A 23,645-nucleotide genomic window follows, 5' to 3' on the forward strand; every position below is an offset into this window, starting at 1 on the left:
TCGCAGTGCAATATGATCCCAATGACACATCAGAATCACTGCATTTCTATTATCTGCATCAGATATGCTCTCAGATAAGGTGCAGATTATCTGGTTTCTCATGTTTTTTTTTAATGTATCTTTTGACTTTCTTAATTTTGGAAGACTTCCCACTTGAGTTGATATTTAGTAATCTTTTATTTTTACCAACTGGATTGTTGTAACCTGAACCAAATTAGAGTTTGTTTTTTTAGGTTTTGCTAGTAGACCAATAAATCTAATCCTAATTCTTAGCGTCATAGCTCCTTCAATAACATATTTTAACTAACAACTAATGTTGATGCACACGCAATAATTAAGACACAATGTGACAAAAAAACAAAGAAAAGACAATATTCATTCGGGCTTGCGTTCTTCTTTAATCCTCAATAGAGTCTTCCACTCTCAAGTAATTTTCCAACTTTGATGAGTTTGCTCCAAAATAGGTTGCAAGTAGGTTCCCTGAAGTACCGGAACGCGTAGGCCTACGCGTACCTGTACTCGGGTGGCAGGAGTATTGAGAGGCCCCGGTACTTCAGGGAACCTACTTGCAACCTATTTTGGAGCGAACTCATCAAAGTTGGAACGTTACTTTTGAATTTTCAAGTATACAAGTATGGGGTTATTGAAGATTACAGTCTTGCTACCCAAGTGGTAATATTAGAGCTTATTTGTCGTGGACAACGTGGGAGTCAGAGGTGCTGATTTCACGAATTAAGTGAGGGACTTTATTTCAGCATTGATAATTGTCATGAATATTCGGAACCCTGAGGGAATTTGATTTTGAATGGAAATATAAGGAGGACTTTTTGGACCTAAGGAACTTAAGCCCTGAGGAAGTCGTTTGGGTTAATCTCTATTGCGACGAAACGTGTCGGGAGTGGAAGACTCTATTGAGGATTAAAGAAGAACGGAAGCCCGAATGAATATTGTCTTTTCTTTGATTTATTGTCACATTGTGTCTTAATTATTGCGTGTGCATCAACATTAGTTGTTAGTTTAATCAATCACTGATTGAGCCTTTTAGGGAATTGGGTGGTATTCCCTAGTTTGATAGCATCGCAAGTACTCTTAAGGAACTAGTTATTTGCACTGTGGATTCCTGTTGGAGCGCTAGGTCTTTTTCCCTTACACCCAAATTTTATAACATATTTTAACTGTCACACCATATGTATCATATATACATTGACAGGGAAGTTATTACGCTCACCAGGCATCCCTGATGTTTCATGTATTATTTTTCAATAACATTGACCTTTGTCTAAAGGCTCAACATAAAGATTGTGCTTGACCAACATTTTTTTAAATGGATGTCCCAGACGTTTACGTTTATTTCATTAAAATTTGTCAAACAAAAAAAAAAAGTAAAATATAGCAAAAAAAAACCCTTCTAGTTTCTGTACGATATCAGTAAATATGGCATTTTTCTTAAATCAGTCACCTCTTAAACCCATTCCCAAGTTTATCTATATGCAAAATGTTACATATTTTTGGAAATGTGTGACTTTAACCAGTTATTTTGGTAGAAACAAAAGTGACTGTGGCAACAGCACCTCTTCTCCGTTTAATAAAAACTGAGCTATCCGTAGAACTTGAGAGGGGTTAAGTTCCCAAATGTAGGTCTCCCCTACACAGTGCATGTGCGATCTCTTTGAGAAATGTTGTTAACAATCAGTGGGCTTTGCTTTTTATTGGTTGCCTTCACTGTCACTCTTATATGCTTGCTTGTATGTTGTCGGCATGTGACAGCTTGTCCTTCTTTCAGTGTGCTGAACTCTCCCTTCGAGCATGGCACATGTGCTTGTCTTTCCACTGCTTCTCTTGGGGGAGCTACTTTTTTCTTTAACTTTAACAAGTCTTTTCGAATTTATTTCGGCCACATTCTTGTGCTTTAACCAGTCCTCGTATGTCTCCTAGTATGTGCCGTGGGCAGCGCGTGATGCCTTCTTCCTTTATCTGTAGTGCACCTTGGACACATCCTGAGTTTTTTATTTTTTATTTTCTACATATCTTATAAAATTATTTGCTAGTTCACCTCGTCCATTTTTAGGTCTTGGCCTGACGTAAGCAGCGCATGCGCTGCTCTCGTCTTACGAGGCTTTTTGGAATCTATACGAGTCCAAAAGCCTCGTCCCAGCTCCGCCTTCAGTTGTGATTTGTGCGCGTCGTTTGGCATGGCGAATTGTGCCAAAGACAGTACAATGATTGCAATGAAGGCATGTCACTCACTGTTTGTTGCCACCCTGTCTCCTTTGATCCGCGCCCACCGGGATTGGATCGTTTACGGGCGTATTTACACTCTTTCCTTTAAAGGACTCTAAGCACTTTTTTTCTCATTTGCTGCGCCGTCCACACGCTTGTAATGGCCGCTGACAGCCTCTCCTGCTTCAGCCCCCCACCCTCGCAAAATGTGGAATTCTGCTGCTTACTTTAAACTATTCAGCGCGGCGCCCATTTCATGAGCGCCGTGCTGTTTCTGTTTTTTGTGTGACTGCTCCTCAGTAATGGCAGAGCCGAGTCACGAGCTCTTCACAGCACAGATGGCCTGCCTTTCAGTGCTCCGCCCGGAACTCAACTGTGCCATTATTTTAATATCCACTTTGAGCAGCGTCTGTTTACTTCCCCCTCCCCGTATCTGTGTGGACCGCGTCCCCTTATTAAAAGCACCCCCGGGCGCTTGCCAGGAAATGTAGTGGAGTGGGGTGCTTTGGGTTTCACCACACATGAACAGGACCTGTATTTCTGATTTCTAGGGCCACGCTGTACCTCCTTGCCGGTGGCCCTCTGTGGTGCAGGCTCTCCTAGTAGAGCAAGGGGACTTCTACAGCGCAGTGCATGCAGCCCAACAAAGTTAATCTCTGGGCTCCGAAAGTGTTCTGCTTCCTCCATGTTGCTGACGTCCGCAGGGTCTTCTAGACATCCGCAACATGGAGGAGGCACAACACTTTCGGAGCCCAGAGATTAACTTTGCTACCAAGGAGGCATCCGGAGCTCAAAGTAGATTCATTGAAATAATGGCACAGCTGAAGTCAAGGTGGCTAATAATGCCCCCCAACTCAATGGGGCTTGTATGATTAGCTTTAGAAGGATGAAAAGCTGGGTTCGACCTAGTGGGGATTGAATGTGTGATCCGCAGAGGGTGAAAAGCCCAGAGCTACCTCCGTGTTTGGATCAGAATGAGACAGACAACAGGGATGAAGCACGACCAGCTCGCAGGATGCAGAGTTCGACAGGGATGGCTCCGAGGTGACAGGAGAGAGATTAACAGAGGTGAAAAATATCTGCAGAACGGTCAACAGAGCCCGAGACAAGGGCAGCTGGGAGGAATCCGAGCTGGGGCTGTGCACGCAGCATAGTGCCTGCATAAGCTGAAACCAGCTGGTGATAAATCTAATAAAGATCACATTAAAATGTAAATAGGAACGCTAATTCGATCCACATAAGCGCCGTTAATGAAGAGGAACGGTGTAAAGTGCTGTCAGGACAGATGTGCAGCTCGGATTCTCCCTGCCAGCATTCTGTCCGCCCCGCCACAGCTGCAGAAGGTTCATGGCAGGATTACTGGAACTACAGATGCGGCAGGAGACATGCGTGGCTGCATGTCCCCCGTGTTTGTAGTGCCTGATGCATATCTTCTTTGTGAGTGTGTGGAGAAGGTGTGTGTGGTTTGCGTGAGGATGTGCACATTTGCCATCATTGCTCGTCTGTGTGGTGTGTCTGTGTTTCTGTGTTGATGTTTCATGTCTGTTGTGTGTATGTATGGTAGTATCTGTGCATGAGCTGTGTGTCTGTGGGCCTGGTATGTGTCTCTGTGTTTGTTGGGTGTATGGTTTTGATCTTTATCGGTGTACCTGTGGTGTTGATGCTTGGCGTATAATGTAAGAGGTGTGGCATTTCTTTCGTATATGTGTACTCTCTGCTACGCTCTCTACTACTCACTCTCTACTACTCACTCTCTACTACTCACTCTCTACTACTCACTCTCTACTACTCTCTCTCTACTACTCTCTCTCTACTACTCTCTCTACTACTCTCTCTCTACTACTCTCTACTACTCTCTCTCTACTACTCTCTACTCTCTCTACTCGCTCTCTACTACTCTCTCTACACTACTCACTCTCTACTACTCTCTGCTACTCACTCTCTGCTACTCACTCTCTGCTACTCACTCTCTGCTACTCACTCTCTACAACTCACTCTACTACTCACTCTCTACAACTCACTCTCTACTACTCACTCTCTACTACTCACTCTCTACTACTCACTCTTTTACTCACTCTCTACTCACTCTCTACTAACTCTCTACTACTCACTCTCTACTACTCACTCTTTTACTAACTCTCTACTACTCACTCTACTCACTCTACTCTCTACTACTCACTCTCTACTACTCTCTACTACTCTACTACTCTCTACTACTCTCACTCTACTACTCACTCTACTACTCACTCTCTACTACTCTCTACTACTCCCTCTCTACTACTCGCTCTCTACTACTCGCTCCTACTCGCTCTCTACTACTCTCTACTACTCACTCTACTACTCTCTCTACTACTCTCTCTACTACTCTCTCTACTACTCTCTCTACTACTCACTCTCTACTACTCACTCTCTACTCCCTCTCTACTACTCCCTCTCTACTACTCCCTCTCTACTACTCCCTCTCTACTACTCGCTCTCTACTACTCGCTCTCTACTACTCTCTACTACTCGCTCTCTACTACTCTACTACTCTCTACTACTCACTCTCTACTACTCTCTACTACTCACTCTCTACTACTCACTATTCTACCTCTCTACCTCTCTCTCTACCTCTCTCTACCTCTACCCCTCTACCCTCTCTACCTCTACCTCTCTACACGCACACACACACACACACACACACATATATATATATATATATATATATATATATATATATATATATATATATATATATATATACATTTATATATACATTTATATATATGTGTATATATTATCTACTGGTGGTCGCCAGTAGATAGTTATAGTTAGGACCGTGTTTCCATAGGAAATCCGCAACATTCTATTTGGAATAACTTTGGCGCCGGTTGACGAATATATATATATATATATATATGTATATATATATATGTGTGTGTATAAATATATGTGTGTGTGTGTGTGTGTATATATATACACATCTGCATATCTATATAAATACATACATATATGCATACATATGCATGTTATGTACATGAAAGTTTGAAAAACACTAATAAAAGCAAAGCTAAAAAGCCACCTATATTGCTTTAACTTAAACGAGGGCGAGACCTATTGCATTTTCAATGCTTGTTTTCTTTAACTTTAAAGAGTATTTGCTAGTACACCGCGCCCAAGTCCATGGCTTCCCCCCCACCCCCCCACAAAGGCAGCATATGTTTTCTGGTGTGTGCTGTTTATTGTAGGTACACACCAGATGATTTGCGCAGAGGACACTTTATTTTTCAGTATCTTTTTTTAATTTACCATTAAACAGGATGGCCCAGCTTCAAAGTCCACCACTCTGCCTGTAACCGTTTGCATAAGGATGTGAAAGACGGGTCTGCTCTTTCAAAACTGAAGTACTGATAAGCAGTACATATTTAGTATGAACAACACTACCCCCTTCTCATTTCAAGTTTGTTGTTTGATTATTTGGGATATTTATATTCCACAAAATTCTAAATAAATGTATTTGAGTACTTTACATAAGTAACACCTTCACTACATAAGATCCAATTATTTTTTTATTGATTTGCCCAGGATAACAGGATGTTGAACCATTGCCGGAACTTAACTCGGGAGTTCAGACTGGAACCCTGCATCTCTCTTTCATTCTGAGCTGCAAATGCCTTGGTACCGTTTTACAGTTAGGAACAGATGTTCCTTTATCTTTCTTTTCCACCTCAAAACGAACAAGGATTTGCAATGCAATAGGTCTCGCATTTGCGAGAGTTTAAGCTATTGGCGTTGTAAATGACTGTCTTTTATTTATCTGTTTTCTGAACCAACACATAAATAAAAGGCATTGTCAATTAAAATTCCAATAGTTCAAACTCTGACAAACGCTAGACCTATTGCTTTGCAAATGCTTCTATTCAGGTATTTTACTTGCCCTCTCAATGCTATTCATTTTATTGGTACCCGATGGATAAAGCTGGGCCTGGATTCGAACCCGTGGCAAAGAGATTGGGTGGTAACCTGTGCAGCCAGGGCCAGACCCACAGAGTTCACCTATTGGCTAAGCATCCATATGTTTACCTCTTTGCTAGACATCTTCCTGTATATGCATTGGTCCATGAAGATGGTGACACCCAGATGGCCTTTGAACCCTCAGGTGACAGTAGTGCTGGTGCAATAGTCGGTAACACGCGAGTCAAACCAGCCTTCCCAAGATGGGTCAGCTTTTAATTTGGTCATCTTTTAATTTGATGCTTATCTTATCTGCAGCAAGACATCCATCCATCTATCCATCTGAAGATGAACAGCAGAGGGCAGAGGCCACTGCAACGGAACGAGGACCAATCAGGGGCACCGCGAGGGTCTGTTTAGAATCACACAGGGCGCTGGGTGGCTGCGAGGTAAGAGGGGGCACCTGATTCGAACGGCTAATCGTGAGGACGCTTCAGTTCGTTTCAAGCCCCGGCTACTGCCTGTCCTCGGAGCTCGCTGGCCATCCCACGTTCGCCCACAGATAACCATCTGAAACCGGGATTCTCACAGCCCCTGGACCCTTCTCAGCAGTCATCCCCTATTCCCACAGCCAGGCGGGGCTCCGCTTTCTTCTCCATAGCCAGGGGTCACCTGTGGCCACCGAGATGCAGCGAGAGATAGCCGAGGAATGCACACAATGGGCGATAAAGCGCCTTTACATATAGGTGCTTAAAGCACTGAATGAGCGCCCCTTTGATTGCCTCATCGCTCAGGCTGGAGGGGCCTTGTATGTCCAAAGGGTCCCTCCGCAGCCTGAATGTTTGTTTGTGTGCGTTATTTCTAATTTTATTATGTGTACTATTATGTGTACTGGCGCCCCTCACACCACCCGCAGTGCCAGAGGATTAACGGTGTCACAATGGGACCTTAAACCCAAGGTACTCATTGAGAACATCGGCACAGCAAAAAAAAAAAGTGTCCCCTGTACTTCCTTGTGACGAATCCGGCGAAACAGAACATGATATCGTAAGATAGAAACATGCAGTTGTATATTCAAGCAGAGTAAAAGAAAATAATACCTCTGCATGCCCGATGTCTCTGGGGTCGTGCGTGCTGAAAGAGACGCCGTGAGCTTGCACATCGGCTGTCCGAAAGAGACGCTGTTAGCGTGCACATCCCCTGTCCCCCTTCGGCCACCAAACCTACAACAATAGGTCTCGCCAAGGCGAGCAACGCATGCGCTGCACCACTAGGCGAGACCTAAAAACTGCTAAACTTGATGAAGCGCGTTTATTATAATTTATTACAGTTCAGTTGCGACCTTACTTGGTTAGAAACACTGCTGCTTTCAAGGAATTCGCAATCACTGATAACAAGCCGAAACACTGCACTGCTGCTTTTGCACAAAAGAACCATACGAGAATAATTTCCCCTTTCTTGAAAAAATATATAAACACAAATTACTTGAAATAAAGCTTCAAAGAACTTTTACACTGCGCACAACTGCGTGATTCCATTGACAACATAGACCAATTTTCCATTCTATTTATTTACTATTGTCAATCATTTCTTAGGCTGCTAATTCTTCAAGTAAAGTACTTTCAATGGTATTGTTTTCTAATGTGGAATACTTTTTATATTTCATCTTGGGTGACTCTCTTGTGCGTGCCTTCTAAAGTTTGCTTAGACTCACCTTTTTCTAAAACATTAATTTCATGCTCATACTTTTAGAGGTGCCTGCTTCTCAAGTCTGTCTGCTGTTCTGTTGTGTTTGGTTGTCTGCGAGTCCCTCGGTCCCGCTCTCCCCAGCACTCTCCCATATTACAACTATGCTTTCGTAAATTCCTTCTTCTACGTTACTCGTTGTTTTGTTTTTGCGCATCCTCCTCTACTACCACTTTATTGATTGAATAGCTATACCCTGTTCATTCTGTCCTAATTCAGGACTTGGGAGAACTTTAACCACAAGTGCAAACTTCAAATTTAGAAGTAGAAGCTAGCAAAAAAAGACATGAAACTGATTATTATGCATTCTTTTATGTTTGTCTACATGCTCTTTTGGATATTTTTCATAGCCAGTCGTTTATTTTTCTGAATTCATTCCCTGGTGAAACACATTTTTGGGTCGAGCATGTACACTGCCTGCAGGGCGGACCAAAAAAAAGAGGCATGAAGCGCTGGCATTTTTACAGAGCACATCCTCGACCCGACCCGAGGGTATTGGAGCGCTGTACATGAGCCCCAGTTATATTACACAAGGACACATTCATATTTGTGTTGTTAAGCACGGTAAGATTAAGTGATTAGTGCAGAATCACAGGATGTTCTGCCTGTGCTGAGGCACGAGCCTGGTTCCCCAGTTACAAGGCCGGTAGCTCTGGCCATAGCGCCACATTTTACACGCCTTCTGTTCTAAGAACAGCTGTCTCTCTTCTTCCCCCACATAATGCACTTTTGCTTGGTGTTAAAAAGGACTTATTGGCGGCTTTGCCCCTTAAGTTATTTATTTTGTATGTTGCCGTTGCATCTCACACGCCTGAGACATGGGGAGTGTATGCTGTCATTGTCCATTTCCTACTTATTCATTTAAGCCAGCCGCGAGGTCGTAGGAGGGAGTCCAATATCCAAAGTAGGCCCAAACAATGCATCTTATTAGTCGCTCCCACCGCCATTCTGGCTCTCCGGCTCATTCTTCCTTTTCACACTCTCTTCCTGTGCACTCTCTCAGGCCTGCTTTCCACCGCTGCCTTATTTAAGCTGCTTTGCCCTATTTTCGCCCATCCCTCTTTCACTCTCTCCTTCACCATGTCGACCCTCACCCATATCTGTCTCCCAGTCTATGGCTGCTTTGTGCCCTTATGCTCCCTTCGGCTCCAATCACTAGCCCTGTTTTCGTAGAGAGTGATGACCTGAATGGGCAGAGTTCAGAGCGGACCACTCCAGGGGCAGTGGCGGGAGCGGGGGCAGTTTATGGCAAAGCAGTTCATGTCCCTGATGTGCACACCACTGATAACAGAGCATGCTTGGGCCTGTGTCTACTGGGATGATGTTAGCTTACGTTAATAAAAGATGAAGCAGGTGAGAGGTTCACCTTCCCTCAATCCTTATCGCAGTCTTAAGAAAGCCTCTTACGTTTTACGAACTAGTCTTTGAAAACCTAATTCAAGCCTTAGTAACTACACCCGCCAACAATGACATGTTTGCCGAAACATTTCCGTAGTTTACTTTCCATAACCTTTAAGACTTTGCATGTGAAATGCGTTGTCATAAAAACATAAAGCAGTTAGGAGGGAACACTTACAAACATTCTCCTGCAGAAAGCAATAGGGTCGGCATTAAATTGCACTGATTTTAAGCACTAACTTGCTCTTACTCCCCAAGTACCTATGTGTTGTTGAACCATAATCTTTTCAAAGCGGTGGGAAGGCTCCAGTGTCCGAATGTGTTTCCTTAACTTTGGCCACTCTATTTGGATGCAGTGTCAAATCCACTCTTGCCACATAGTGAAGTGGGGGTAGGAGACTTCCGTGTGCTCAGTCCTGCGAGCTACACAGGGTGTGTTTTGTAGATATTTGCAGAGCAGCACCGAGGAGCATGCTTTTGTGATCGCTGAGGAGGTTTTTTCGCGCTGGCTTGTACTCTGGCCTTATTATACTGTCCTGCCAAGCGTTTGAGACAAGATTTTTTTTTGTAGGCAGTAGAAAAGAGAGATGAGTTTCTAGCCCATAACTTCGACCTTTTCTACGTAGGATGAAATGGTTTATCGGGTGTTCGGGCTGTAGATGAATTGACAGTTTTTGATAGATTGTATTTAAAAGGTAGCTGAGGCAGAAGTCAACTCTCGCTTTTTGTTGATTAGTGTTCATGCTGATATAAACTATTGACCTATCCGTTTAACCTGCACAGACCACCTGGAGAGAGTCACTTGAGAAGAGTTTTGAGTGCTTTTTTTAAGCTATTGAACACTGATTGACAGGTAACTTAAGGTTCTGGAATAGTGTCTCCCTGTACTGACCTATGGAGTGAGAAAGTTCCTCCTTCTTTTTGTATTTTAACTTAACCCTGCAAGGCTGCAAAATATTTTTTTATCTTATCTTGCCATCTGACATTTCTCATGGACAAATGCAGAGAGATTCTGTCTGGGCTGTTGTTGTTCAAGGCATATAAGCTTATCGGTTCCTGGTGCCAAAAATGGAAGAGTTTGCTAACCTCATTATGTCCCACCCTTCTTCTCTAAAGGTTTTCCTCAGTCCTACCCCCCACGTACTGTGAAATAGAGTTCTCCCAATTACCCCTCTTGTGGGGCAGTTTGCAAAGTCTAGAAGGATGTTTTTTTTATTCAATACCCTTTGTAGGAGTTTTTCAAATGGTGTAAGGGATCTCTTGGCAGCTGCCTTCATATCTTAGTGTAGTATGTTAGTGTAGCACCCAGTGTTGGATTTGTGTGTCCCTGAAGGTATAGGTTTCTTTTAACCCGTATTGCCACTTGATGTGCCACTTAATGTGCTCAAAGGATTTATTGGCTGCCTTGTTGAATAAAATCCCAATTTTGGACTTCCTGCTAAGTGCTAATTATGGCTCCGGCCGTCGTCCAACACTTGCAGACGATGGCGAATCTCCGTATATTGTAGGGGTTCACTATCCATGTGACGAAGGCACACGTGACTCCTATGCAGATGCTCCCGTTAATCAGAGCTATTCCGGAAATGCTACTTTTGCATGCCATTCACATGGAGTAGAGAGTCCAGGACATTCCGGCTATGATCCAATGTTTCAGCCTCTGTCCTAGATCTCAGTGCGAATGACTGAGACTCTTGGGGTTGTTGACCTCCTGCATCCTGCTAGCCAAACACAACAGATGGCACATGCAAGCCCTGCAGTGGGAGCTTAAATCCCAGTGGGCTCAACATCAGGGAAATATGATGGACTGTATCCAGGTTTTGGAGGAGACTGCACAAGATCTGCAGTGGTGGCTACTGGACAGCGATTGGGTCAGTGGCAGGCCTCTTTCCTTACCCCATCCGGATCGGACCGTGGTAACTGATGCATCACTGCTGGGATGAAGAGGCCATCTTGGAGAAATGGAGATCAAAGTCCTCTGTTCTCCTGTGGAGACTAGACTCCACATCAATTTGTTGGAGTTGAGGGTGATTCGCTTGGCATTAAATGCCTTCCTGCCCATATTAAAGGAAGGAAGGCTGGTGCAGGTGCTCACAGACACCAATGCCATGTGGTACTGCTACAAGCAGGGCGGGTTTGGTCTTGTTCCCCGTGTCAAGAGGCTCTGTGCCTCTGGAAGTGGCTGGACCACTAGGGTATTTCCTTGGTGGTAAACCACCTGCCAGGATCTTTAAACACCAGGGCGGATGAACTCAGCTGCTTGTATTCTAAAGTTGCACCTGGAGGTGGCACATGATTTCTTCCAGCAATTGGGAGAATCCTGGCCTGAGCTTTTCGCCACCACAGCAAACATGCAGTTTCACTACTTGTGGGTTGGAATTTCAAAAAGCAGTTCTCTCTCTGACACTCCTTCTGTCTAGAGTGGAGGTTGGGACTCCTGTATGCCTTCCTGCTAGTGCCTCTCCTGGCCCGATTTCTGACAAAGATCAGAAACAACCAGGGCCAAGTCATCCTAGTGGCAATGGATTGGTCCAGGAGAATGTGATACCCAGAACACTTGGGCATGAGCATTTGTTCTGCAATAAAATTGCCGCTCATTGGTGGATGCGTGCGCCTCCTGACTAATCCATTACTGGCAAAAGTATCTACATTTTTATTGTTTGTTCTCTTCCTAGTCCATCAAAGACTTGCCTTGGGCCCTGCAAGGGCAACTTATCAGCTCTTTCAGCTCTTTTGGCTTTCTTGCGGTTGTCGGATCAGATTTTGTTATTTAATCACCTGTTGTAATTCAAGTTTTGAAAGGTTTGCAACGTTTATTTCTGCCAAAACCTATTGTCATGCCTTAGTGGAATTTGAACTTAGTCTTGACTTTTTTGATGTGCACCCCTTTTGAGCTGTTGCACAGTTGTTCTTTGAGACCTCTTACTTTGAAGACAGACTTTCTCATTTCTAACACATTGGCTAGACTCTGTGTTGGCCAGCTGCATGCTCTTTATGTCAACCCACCTTTTACTACTTTCTCCCCACATATGCTGGGGCTGAGGACCCAAGCTTCCTTTCTTCTGAAAGTGGCCACTCCTTTTCATGTTGGGCAGGCTATGACTCTTCCAGCATTCTTTGCTCCAGCTCATTCCTCTAAGGAGGAAGAGAGACTCCATTATTTGGACCCTACGAGAGCACTCCGCTTTTATGTCAATCATTCAATGAAACGTTGAGTGGACAATCCGCTCTTTGTAGGGCTCTTTGTAGGGTTTTCAGGAGTAAGGAAGGAGCAAGGAAGTGCAAAAATGGACCATCTCTTTATGGATTGTTCTTTCTACACACTGGCGAAGAGGCAGCCCCAAGAAGTCTTGCAGGCTCCTTCCACCAGGACCAAAGCTGCTACCACTACGTGAGCATGCAGTGCCTGTCCTTGACATCTGTCAAGTGGCTTTGTGGGCATTGGTACACATGTTCATTATGCCCTCTCAGTGCAGCAGAACATTTAGGTATGCAACAATTAACAGACCCACCACCTTGGGAGGTTCTGCAATGGTATTCATTCACAAGTTTAGGTATCTGCAGTTAGAAGCATCCATCTGAAAAACAAGTTACTTACCTTTGGTAACGATGTTTCTGGTAGATACTCTAACCACAGCCTCCTCACCGATGCTCCCACCTCCCTGTTCTGTTTAACTGAACTATTGTCACATGTAAAAAGATCCCAAATTTAGAGATCTGCAGACTGGTCATGCCAATCTGTTAACTGGCACTGCGTCTGAGGTCGCTAACAACCTAGAAATTAACTGATGTTAGCGCACATGGGCTCCGCTTGTCCCTTGCAGGACGGAACGTTGTTGCCATGACTCCACCTACTGGCATGCAGGATCTCATACTTTACACCAGCTTTTTGGCTTGCATTCTAACAATGATGACTGTGAAGAGTAGGACAAATTCATCCCACAGTATAATGAACCCATCTGGTATGCAGAATTATAGGATGCCAGTGATCTGGACACCTCCTCTGACACTGAAATTGTCTCTCCCCCTGTTTCTGCCACAAAGGAAAGTGCTTCTTTTGCCATGGATATGCGACGCACTATGGCAGTACTTGATTTGCAGCTCCCTACCAATGAAATCAACACAAACTCTTGACAGTTTCTCCAGCCTGGCTCGGAGCCTACTGATCCTCTGAGACCCTTTAACAAAGCTCTTACTTGATACCCACAGGTGCAAAACCATGTTTTGGGCTCCCAGTAAGTAGGCAGGTAGCTTGTTGCCTCAAACTGATGTCAAGTTATCCTGACTCAACACCCGATGCTAGAGACTCTGGTGGTCCAGGCGTCGACCAGCAAAGTGAACCTTAAGCCTTTCCTAATACCCTTCCTGAACACAAGGCCAAGAACGTGAAACATTTGGCAAACACATGTTCTTTACTGCCAACTTTGAGGACAAAGCTATCCATGAATGCTGCATCCTGGTCCACTACAGCCATGCTTTATGGCATGTGGTTGGTCAAATTCTGCCAGCAGCTCTGAATGACCTACAGGGGTCTTTAACCCAAACTATACAGGATGCAGCAAACTTAACTGGTTTGGCCTGGAGAGAACCGATTGTTTGGGGTAGGGAAAAGGGCATGAGTGTTGTGCTTTGGTGCCACGCTTAGGCGATGTCTTCAGGCTTGCCTGGGGATGTCCAGTCATCATTAATGGGCATGCAATTTGACTGTTCTCGTCTCTTTAAGGAAAGTCATGCCACTGCCGTTCTCTGGGAATTTCTACCCCTACTAGACAGTTTCACCACTTTCATTGCTATTTCAGGGGCTTCCAATATCACCACTGTCAGACCCCACTGCCGGCACGACAACCTTCTCAGCCATTTCGTGGCCGAAGCTGCCGCTCCCAAAGAATGTTCAGGGCATCAGGGACAATGTTCAACTCCATCCCCCACCCCTTCGGCAAGCACAACCGCAATCCTTTTTAGTATGTCCTTTTCAGCATAAACCCACCCCACCCTATAGAAGGTAGGATCAAATATTTCCACTTTGGATACATGGGTCTTCAAATTATCCGATAAGGCTATGCCCCCTCATTTCTCTTGCTGCACCTTCCACACCCATCAGTGTGGCTGACATAGGAACACACCAGTTTTGCAATAATTGCTGGCCCTTTTGACCAAAGGAGCCATAGAGAGGGTTCCAGCTATGGAAGTAGACACTGGATGTTAGTCTCACTACTACCTTCTGCTACTACCTTCTGCTGAAGAAGGACTGAGGCCTTTGTCCTGTTTTGATTCTCTACCCTCGAAATGCCTTCTGATGAAAGCACAAATTCAGAATGCTAATGCATGCCCAGGTTTTGTCTGCCCTGGATCCTGCAGACTGAATGGTGGCATTGGACCTGCAGGACATGTATTTCCATATGCCCTTCCTGCAGGCCCACAGACCGTATCTGCTGTTTGCAGTGGGCCAGGAGCATTTTCACTTTGAAGTGCTTTCTTTTGGACTTGCCAGTGCCCCTTGGGTTTTTACTAAAGCAATGTCAGTGGGCGCAGTGCACCTTTGGAAGTTGGGTGTACCAGTTTCCCCTACCTCAATGACTGGCTCTTGAAGGCAGGTTTGCCTCAGGCAGTGGTGGACTAACTCCAGATGACAGTAAACCTCCTTACATCATTCAAGTTCGCTATCAATGTGTCGGAAGTCAAACCTGACTCCTTCGCAGACAATCCTGTTCATCTGGGTCATTCTGGATACTGTGCAGTTTTGTGCCTTCCCCCTGGTGTGGGGAGTCCAGGACAATATGAGGACATTTGGGCAATGATCCAGATGTTTCAGCCTCTAACCTGGATCTATGTGAGGATGGCATTGAGGCTGCTGAGACTATTGGCCTCCTGCATGGCAAATGCGGGCTCTGAAGTGGGATTGGAAATCCCAGTGGGCACAGCACCAAGAAAGCCTATTTGATTCCATCCAGGTTTTGGAGGGGACTGCAAAGAATCTGCAGTGACAGCTGCCAGACTGCTATTGGGTAGTGGGAGACTCCTCTCATTACCCATACCCAGAGCTGATGGTGCGCCAGATGCACCACTACTTGTCTGGGGGGCAGGGTCCATCTGGAAGAGGTGGGCATCAGTGGATTCTCACCTCTGAAAGTGGCTGACTTACCATGGCATTTCTGTGGTTGATAAGTACCTGGTAGGATCTCTAAATGCCAGGGCGGAGGTACTCAGTCGCCAACGCTTAGTAGATCACGAATGGCAGGGACACCCAGGGTTGGTGCAAGTAGTTTTTCAGCAATGGGGAGAACTCTAGTGCGATCTTTTTGCCACTGGTGAGAACTCTCAATACCAGCATTTTTAAATCCTTGATTCCCAAGAAGGCGGTCTCTCGGAGATACATTCCACCTGTAATGCATATCGGCACTCTGGTATGCCTTTCTGACTCCATCCCTTTTGGCTCAAGTTCTGAAGAAAATCAAGAACGTTTGAGCCCAAGTCATCTTAGTGGCTCCTGGTTCCACCAGGAGGGCGTGATATCCGGAGAATCTGGGCATGAGCATCCGCCTTCTGATCAAGCTGCCACTTTGGAACGATCTATTGTGATCTACTGTTGCAACAACAGGGCAGGGTCCTACGTCCGGGCTGCCACAATGTAACCTCCATGCTTGGAGACTGAGCAGCAGCAGCAGCTAGCCTCCTTCCAGCTTCCTCCCGAGGTCATGAAGTTATTCCGGCAGCCAGGCACCATCTATGAAATTGATGTACGCCTGGTCATGAGCAAGTTTATGGGTTGGTGCAGCACCTATCCGACTGGCCTGCTTCAAACTAAGCTGTCTGAAGTGTCAATTTTTCTTTTTTTTTGTGTCATAGGACTTGTAGTGGGCACTGTTAAAGGCTACTTGTTGGCTCTTTCAGCTTTTTGAGGTTACTGGTCAGCTTTCTTTGTTTAAATCCCCTTTTGTGATGAGGTTTCTTAAAGGTTTACCATATGGTTCACTGAATTCTTTTAAGATGCCACAGTAGGACTTGAATTTAGTTCTTTTTTTTTTCTAAAGTGCATCCTATTTGAGCCACTATGTCCACTATGACTCTTGACCCTGAAAACTGTCTGTTTGGTCTCAGTAACGTTTGCTCGCCCAATGAGTGAACTGCAGACACATTCTTTTTTCTCCAGACAAACTGATGTTGCAAGCTTGAGCTGCATTGCTGCAAAAAGTGGTAACACCTTTCCATGTCGGGCAGACTATAACCCCTCTGACTCCGCTCTTTGGACCCCAAGAGAGACCTTCTACATTGATGCTACCAGGGACCATCAGTGGATGATCAGCTCTTTGTGGGCTTCTCAGGAGCAAAGAACCGTTGTCACGCAGCGTGCCTGTCCTGCGTATATGTCCGGCTGCTATTTTGGCATCAGTGCATACGTTCACACACCTCTATTGCTTTGACAGTCAGGTTTGTGGGGGTGGGCTTTTGCTTGCTTAGTTCTGCAGAACTTTGGGTTTGAGCCATTCCACAGACCCACCATAAATAGGAGGAGAGACTTGACTGTTTGGACCACCACATAGCCCTTCTACATTAATCCTTCCATGGATTACCAGGTGTATTATCAGCTCTTTGTGGGCCTCTAGGGTTCAAAGAAAGGAAAGGCAATGCAGAAAACAACTCACCTCTAGGTGGCTAATCCTATGCATCAAAATCTGCTAAAAAGTAGCCACCTGAAGGATTAAGGACTCATTCCACTCAAGCAAAGGCTACTACTATTGTGCTGTGGGCATCAGTGTCATTGTTAACGATATACTAGTGCCTTGAAAGTCAGGTGTGTCAGGATGGACATTTTGCTCTTTCAGTCCTGCAGAACTTTTTGATCTAAGCCATTCCACTGATCCACAATATATGGAGGCACTGCTTTGGTATCTTTTCACAAGGAGAGGAATCTGCTGTTTGGGAGTATCCATCAAATGAATGTTACTTACCTCTGGTAACGGTCTTTCCGGATGCCATAATCTAACAGTAGATTTGTCATTGCCCTCCTACTTCCCCATTCTGTGGAATGGATTTGTTTCCATCTAAAAAGGTCCCAAACAGTAACCCTCCACACTTGTCAAGCCAGTTTGCAAATGAGATCAACGTCTGAGAGCGTAGGCAAGCCTTTGAAAGCGACTGGCATTGGCGCGCGTAGGTAGCGCTTATACGTGGCCTGCTCACCTCTTCCGGAGTAGAACAACTTTGGTTTGGATCTGCGTGGCGGTACCTATCGTTGTGCAGGAGAACTGATTAAGAATTTCCTGATCTACTCTGACTCCTGGGGATGTTCACAAGCTGAGGAATCTGTGGTTAGATAGTGTATCCACCAGAAAGCGCATTACTGAAAGTAAGTAACTTGCTCTTTCAGAATATTTATTAAGTCTTCGATGTTCAGTAATTAATTTAGGTTTATCATTCTGTATTAGGTTTATACAAATATTAAGCATCTTCTTCAAACCAGTATGTTGTTGTTTTTGGTTTCAGTAAATTGTTCCGTTTTTCATCCTGTATTATTCAAAAGTGTTTTATATGTATGTGAGATATATAAATATCCATCATAAATCATGAGGGTGAAGGTTAAGTGGTTTGTTAATGTCACCTGAATCCCAAGGTGTCAATATAGGAACCATATTACTTATCACCTCTTGCATCTTTTTATTATGCGATTGTACGGCCATGGCCTTTTTTGCATAATTATGGATTAGCCAAATTTACGCCATAATTCATCATCTGCTGCATAATGTGCAGATTTTAACAAAAACAAATACTAGCTCACCCTGTTCAAAAGTTACTAAAAACGCAGCACCACGTGTTGCAGCGCCGTGGAAGCCCCTTTGTAAAGGTTCGTTGGCCACCTGTCAGTTGCTTATTGCTATACTTGGATGTTAAACTGGTACTAAGGAGATGCAACCTATGCCCAGACAGTGTTAACAAGTGTAAAAAGAGGAAATAATGAAGTAATGCCGTCACAGAATGTGCCGCATTATGACACATTATTTGCCTTTTCTTGATGCATAATTAAGCCCTCCCATGCCACATAATTTGAACCTACTGCATAATTCCAGTGGCCCTGATTATATTTCATTTTTATTTAGATGGAGTTAGCGTGAAAAAGCTCTTTTCTTTAGACGGTAGCTAACAGTGGCCACTGATACGAACTAGAACTTTTAGGTTTTGTTTAAATGCATTGTTGATAAAACAATGGCTAATGGTGAGGGCCAGTGGATGTATGTGATTCTGTTGTTGCAGCATTTACCATATAATCCTATCCTATTTGCCCTGATTATGGTAATGGTGTGGAGGATGTTATGATGATGAAATGCGAATTTGACAGGGAACCGTGAAATATTTTGTATATTTCTATACATTTTTCGCAATGAAAGCACCCAAACACGTAATATGTGTATATGTACATAAATAATGGTAGTAAACAACATATTACCAGTACCAGCACAACCACTGTGCAAGTCCCACTATTTTCCTTTTCTTTGCTAGCTATCCTCTGAAAGTTTTATTTTTAGCAGATCTTGCAGGGGATCGTAATCTATAGGGACTCCCGAAAAATTGTTAAAACTTCTCTTCTTCCTTTGAGCAAGCCTAGAGGGGCTACTCATAGCTTTCCACTAGACAAGCCCCTGATGTGAACCCCTGTGCGGGGGCTCCTGCTATCAAGACCGCTCTACATGGATAGAAGACCTGACTGTATCCTGATTGGCTAAACCTTTGAAGCAGAGAGATGCGCTTGCTTGAAGTTGAATGGCAGTGTGACTTGAGCTAACAAACTGTGTGTATAAAACCTGGAGCTGCTCAGCAGCTCATCCATCATTTTCCAGATTTGGCCCTGTGTGTTTCTGTGTTAAAGTGATTTTGAAGTGTGGATCCAGTGAGCTGCTCCGCTTCCTCCTGCTAGTACTAAAGTGGTGGCCCTTTTGAAGCTCTCCTTGCTTCGCTGCTACTGACTGTACCCTAAGGGGAATCCCCAGTCAGCCCAACTAGTCCTAAGAATCTGAGAAAGGGACATGCTGGTCATAATTTGACCTTTAAGGCTGCTGCTGTTCATGATTATTGATGGATTCAAGTAAACCCGACACCACAAGATGGAGGGGAGGTTGACAGCTGCAACTAATGGTGAGACAGTGGTGACTAAGTCTGGCGAGCAGACCCGTTTGCACCAATATATATTATTTTACCCATGTCTTTGTTTCTCCTTTACGCAACCCAGCACCTCATTGCCTAGCCAGCAAGACCTTTATTGCCCATGGTAAGCCGCATAAGGTAATTGGCTTTTGTGTTGCACATCTCACAACACGTCTGAGGCTGGTGTTACTCCTCCATACCGTTCTCCACATCCTCAAACTCTAAGGCACTGTTTCCTTTCCATTACATTAAACTCGTCTATGCTGTTATGTTGCGTTGCTGTAATACACTTTCCAGGAGTGTTTAGTTTAGCAAATATCATTTAAATAATTGAAGAGATATAAATTATCCACTGTTATTGAGAATGTTGTAATCACTTTTTTTCAGTTATATTGTTCATTTTCATAAAGCCTAATGGACATTATTAGTTTCCAAGCTGTATTCCTTATGAACAGTAAGCATTATCAAACATTACAAGTGATCACAAAATTACATGGTGTGTTAAGCAAATGGCCTTTGTTACTTTATGATGCTTTGACATATGTTTAACTGCTGTGTGAGTCTCTACTAAGATTACCATTCTCATTGAAAGATTACCAGTTAATTGTACCATCTAGTGTTTTACATTGTTATTGTTAATATTGTGGAATTATTTGTGGTATTGTGTTTTGTGCTCCGTGTGCATGATAAAGTATGAAAAGTGTGTGTGCAGTCAACCTTGGCTAGCCATTTATTTGGGAGAGGGTATGGCCTAATGGCTAGGGCATTCGACCTTGAAGCTGGGGAACTGGGATCGAGTCTCGGCAGGGTCGCTCAACGTCCTGTGATTCTGGGCAAATCACATACCCTCCCGTGCCTACCAAAAATGAATGTGTCCGTCTGTAACGTAACTGGTGCTCATGTAAAGCACTCTGATACCTTTGGGTCGAGCTCGTGCTATATAAAACACAACCACATTTTTTTTTTATAGTTTGTTGCTTTGATGAATGTATGACACTATTCCTAGACTCCCACCACACACACTCTTGAGTTATCCCTAAACTGCTTGCCCAAATGTACCCAGATAATGATGGACACTTAATTGAAATTAGATTTTTAATGCAGACTTGGTTTCTTGAGCTCTGGTGATCACGGATTCTGGTTATTGGGAACCCCTAGCTTTTGCCTTGTAGAGAAGCCAGCACTGTATGTATCTGCACATGCAGGAGAACCTGGCTTGACCCCCTACAATAATATCATTAGGATCTGATTTGCCAGCAATATTTAGACTGAATATGACAATTTCACTAAAATTGGAGAATGTTTTTAAAACGTTCACTATTGTGGGTTACTCAGCTTGCAAGTAGACATGCTGCAGTTTCACCACAGTGAGGTGGGGTAACCTAGTCTTTTTATGACCCGCATCACTAATTGATTCCAGTGAACGTTTTAGGAACTATTCTCAATATCAGATAAATACGTTGTACCTCTTGGATAGACACTGACTGTTCATTGAAGGTCAGCTTGATCATCAGTTGGTCATCTAAGTGGCTTTATATCTTCCCTTCCACCTCTTTCTTGTCAGTGATCCTCTAGAAATTCAGCAACAGCTTTGATTGCATTCTAATGATTTTAGCTTCTCCATGCTCTTTCTGGTTTTTAGCGATCCCGCACTATCATCAAGCAAAGGTCATTCATCTGCTCTATCAACAAATATTTCTGTCCAGAAATAAAAGGTGGCTGAGGGCTCCCATTCTCTCTACAGGTGCTCAGATGACATATGTTGTTTTTAAGTAATTGATATTTACCCACCAAGGCATCTCCTTAGAAAAGCTTGATGTTCTGATGGCTGCTAAATGCCATGATCCAAATCACAGTACAAGAGCAAGTGGCGAAGATTAAGTCAGTGGGCCTCGTTAAAGCACATACATCTCTTGACTTCTTTACATCTCTTACTGAAAGCATGCCATTCCTTTTCACTATTGGAATCTGTATCATGTGATCTAATGCATGAAACCAGTGGTCTGTTGAATGGCATAGACTAAAAAATGAGTACTCTCAGAACAAATAAGGTTGTACAGTGAGCTCTGAAGAAGTTCTTTTTAGAACGAAATAGTTTTATACACTCAAATTGTTTTAAATGAAGATCTAATAAAGTTGTGGAAACAAACCATGCTAATGACTATCCTTCAATATATTGAATGGGAATGAATGGGAAACTTGTACAATTTGGAATAATCCCACAAGTGGAGACTTGATAACATTGTGATTATTAATATATCCAGAGTGTTGAGTAATGCTGTTTGACATCTCTTGAATTTCTTAGTGTCATGTAACTCACTTTGTCTGTTCTGTTAACATCTGACGCGTTTAACTTGAGGTATAGGTACCTATGTTTGAGGCTGGATGCTTACTAGAATAAGTGGTAAAGGCTTATTCAGCCTGAATGAGGTTGTAACACACTGTTGTTGGTCTACTTCTCCCACAGTCAGTTGAGTTGTGAACTTAGTTATCACCGATCTTAAGCACACTCCATATGAGCCTGTGGACTCCTGTGAGATCAGGCAGCCTTGCCTGAATACAAAGTTATCACCTCTTAGAGTTGCAGGCCTTTGGATTTATGCTATTGTCCATCAGGACAAGGTAGACCTCTTAATCAATGCTGATTTGGTTCTTTGGCTGAAGACCACCTTTTAACATCCTGTCTTTCCATACTCTTCCTTTTCCTTAGCTTAACTCACAACAATAATTTCAGGCTCTCATTAACTTTGGTTTTACATTGATATTACCAATAATGTAATTATTAGACCACTTCTTAAATACTCAGGTTGATATAGTTGTAAGCGATTGTGTCGCTTAGGCTATTTAGGGTGGATAATTCTGTGTATGATGCTCTTGTTCTGTTTGCGCCCTTTCTGTTCGGGTATAAGGTAGCTTTGCTTACAGTATCCCTGCATGGACCCAACTGTGATATGTGAAGGGTAGCTGCTACAGCTACTTCAGTACATTCTGCACGCAGTGTGCTTGTAATGCTTCCTTGAAGAAAGATGCACCATTTGAGAATTTCAGAAATGTATATGCCCAAATGTTGCCTGAAGTTTGCTGCTTAATAATGATCGTTAGTTGTAAACAAATATTTAATGTATGTATACAAACACTATTTTTTTTTATACTTCTTTAAGCCACTAATGTGAGTAAATATTTCTACTTCCTACATACTGTACTAACGACTGTTGCTTTTCTATTTCAGGGGATGATTTTTCCTTAATACAACAAGAAATATTTATGGTTAAAGAATGTAAACATCGGAACATTGTTGCCTATTTTGGAAGCTATCTCTGGTAAATTTGTTTATCTAAATAAAGTTATAGTGGCATGTATAGTTACATTGATTTGGCATGATTTTCTTTAATATGCATTTAAATATGATCACAAATTAAAGTATTGATGTTTAAGGTGACTCTCCACCCTATAAAGTAGAAGAGCAAGTTTTCCTTGATACAAAAGGTAGCTACCATAAATTCACGTTAAGGAGATGGAGACTGAGATTATGCTTTCTCAACGTCATCACTAGTGATATTAGCCATTTCAAAATTGCATTTCCCACAACCCCAGGTAAGTAGAATAGTTAAACATTTCATCCACCCTGCGACCATTTGTGGTGTTCACCATTTCTAGACCAATAAATGTCATGTTGTTTCTTTGCACCGACATCTAGTGAACTTATTTAGGAAGCCAAAACACTTTTTCCTAATGCCTTCCTCTGATCCCCATTTGTGTTGACACTTAGCCGTTACATGTGGAGACTGGTGATCTCATAGTGTTGGTCATGCTTTAGGGTTTACCTGCAATTTCCTACAGAAAATGTAGAATGAAAGCCATGACTGCTTAGAGCAAGGTTGCAATACTATCCCACTCACCAATCAGCATGTCTATCCCAGGCCAGCTTGTAAATCATGATGGTAACTGGTATGCATAATCCATGCATGACCACAACAGCAGATTTTGAATGTCGTGGAAGAGCCCAAAAGCCCTGAAATCCTCCATAAAGACCTATGGATCAGGACCTCTCTGAACAGGATTGTTTGACACAAAGCATTTATCAGAATTGGAAACTCGTCTACTTGAGACATCTGCCAATAAATTGTGCTCACCAGTGGTGCTCTCTGTCTCCTTATCTGAACAAACATTCTTGGTGTCATTTAGAATGGAGGGAAGGCATATTTAGTTTTTTT

The 23,645-nt window shown here is 43.4% G+C and overlaps 1 protein-coding gene across 2 annotated transcripts in view; it reads left to right on the forward strand.

Moving 5' to 3' along the window:
- The window catches only part of MAP4K5 (mitogen-activated protein kinase kinase kinase kinase 5), a 525,125-nt gene that overhangs the window by 100,975 nt on the left and 400,505 nt on the right, over positions 1-23,645 (forward strand). For both annotated transcript variants that reach the window (XM_085626992.1, XM_085626993.1), the window contains exon 3: positions 22,661-22,751. In XM_085626992.1, the coding sequence (XP_085483118.1) occupies positions 22,661-22,751 (91 nt within the window). The remainder of the gene's footprint in view (positions 1-22,660; positions 22,752-23,645) is intronic.

The sequence above is a fragment of the Triturus cristatus genome, chromosome 9 (genome assembly GCF_964204655.1).
Source record: "Triturus cristatus chromosome 9, aTriCri1.1, whole genome shotgun sequence".
NCBI lineage: Eukaryota > Metazoa > Chordata > Amphibia > Caudata > Salamandridae > Triturus > Triturus cristatus.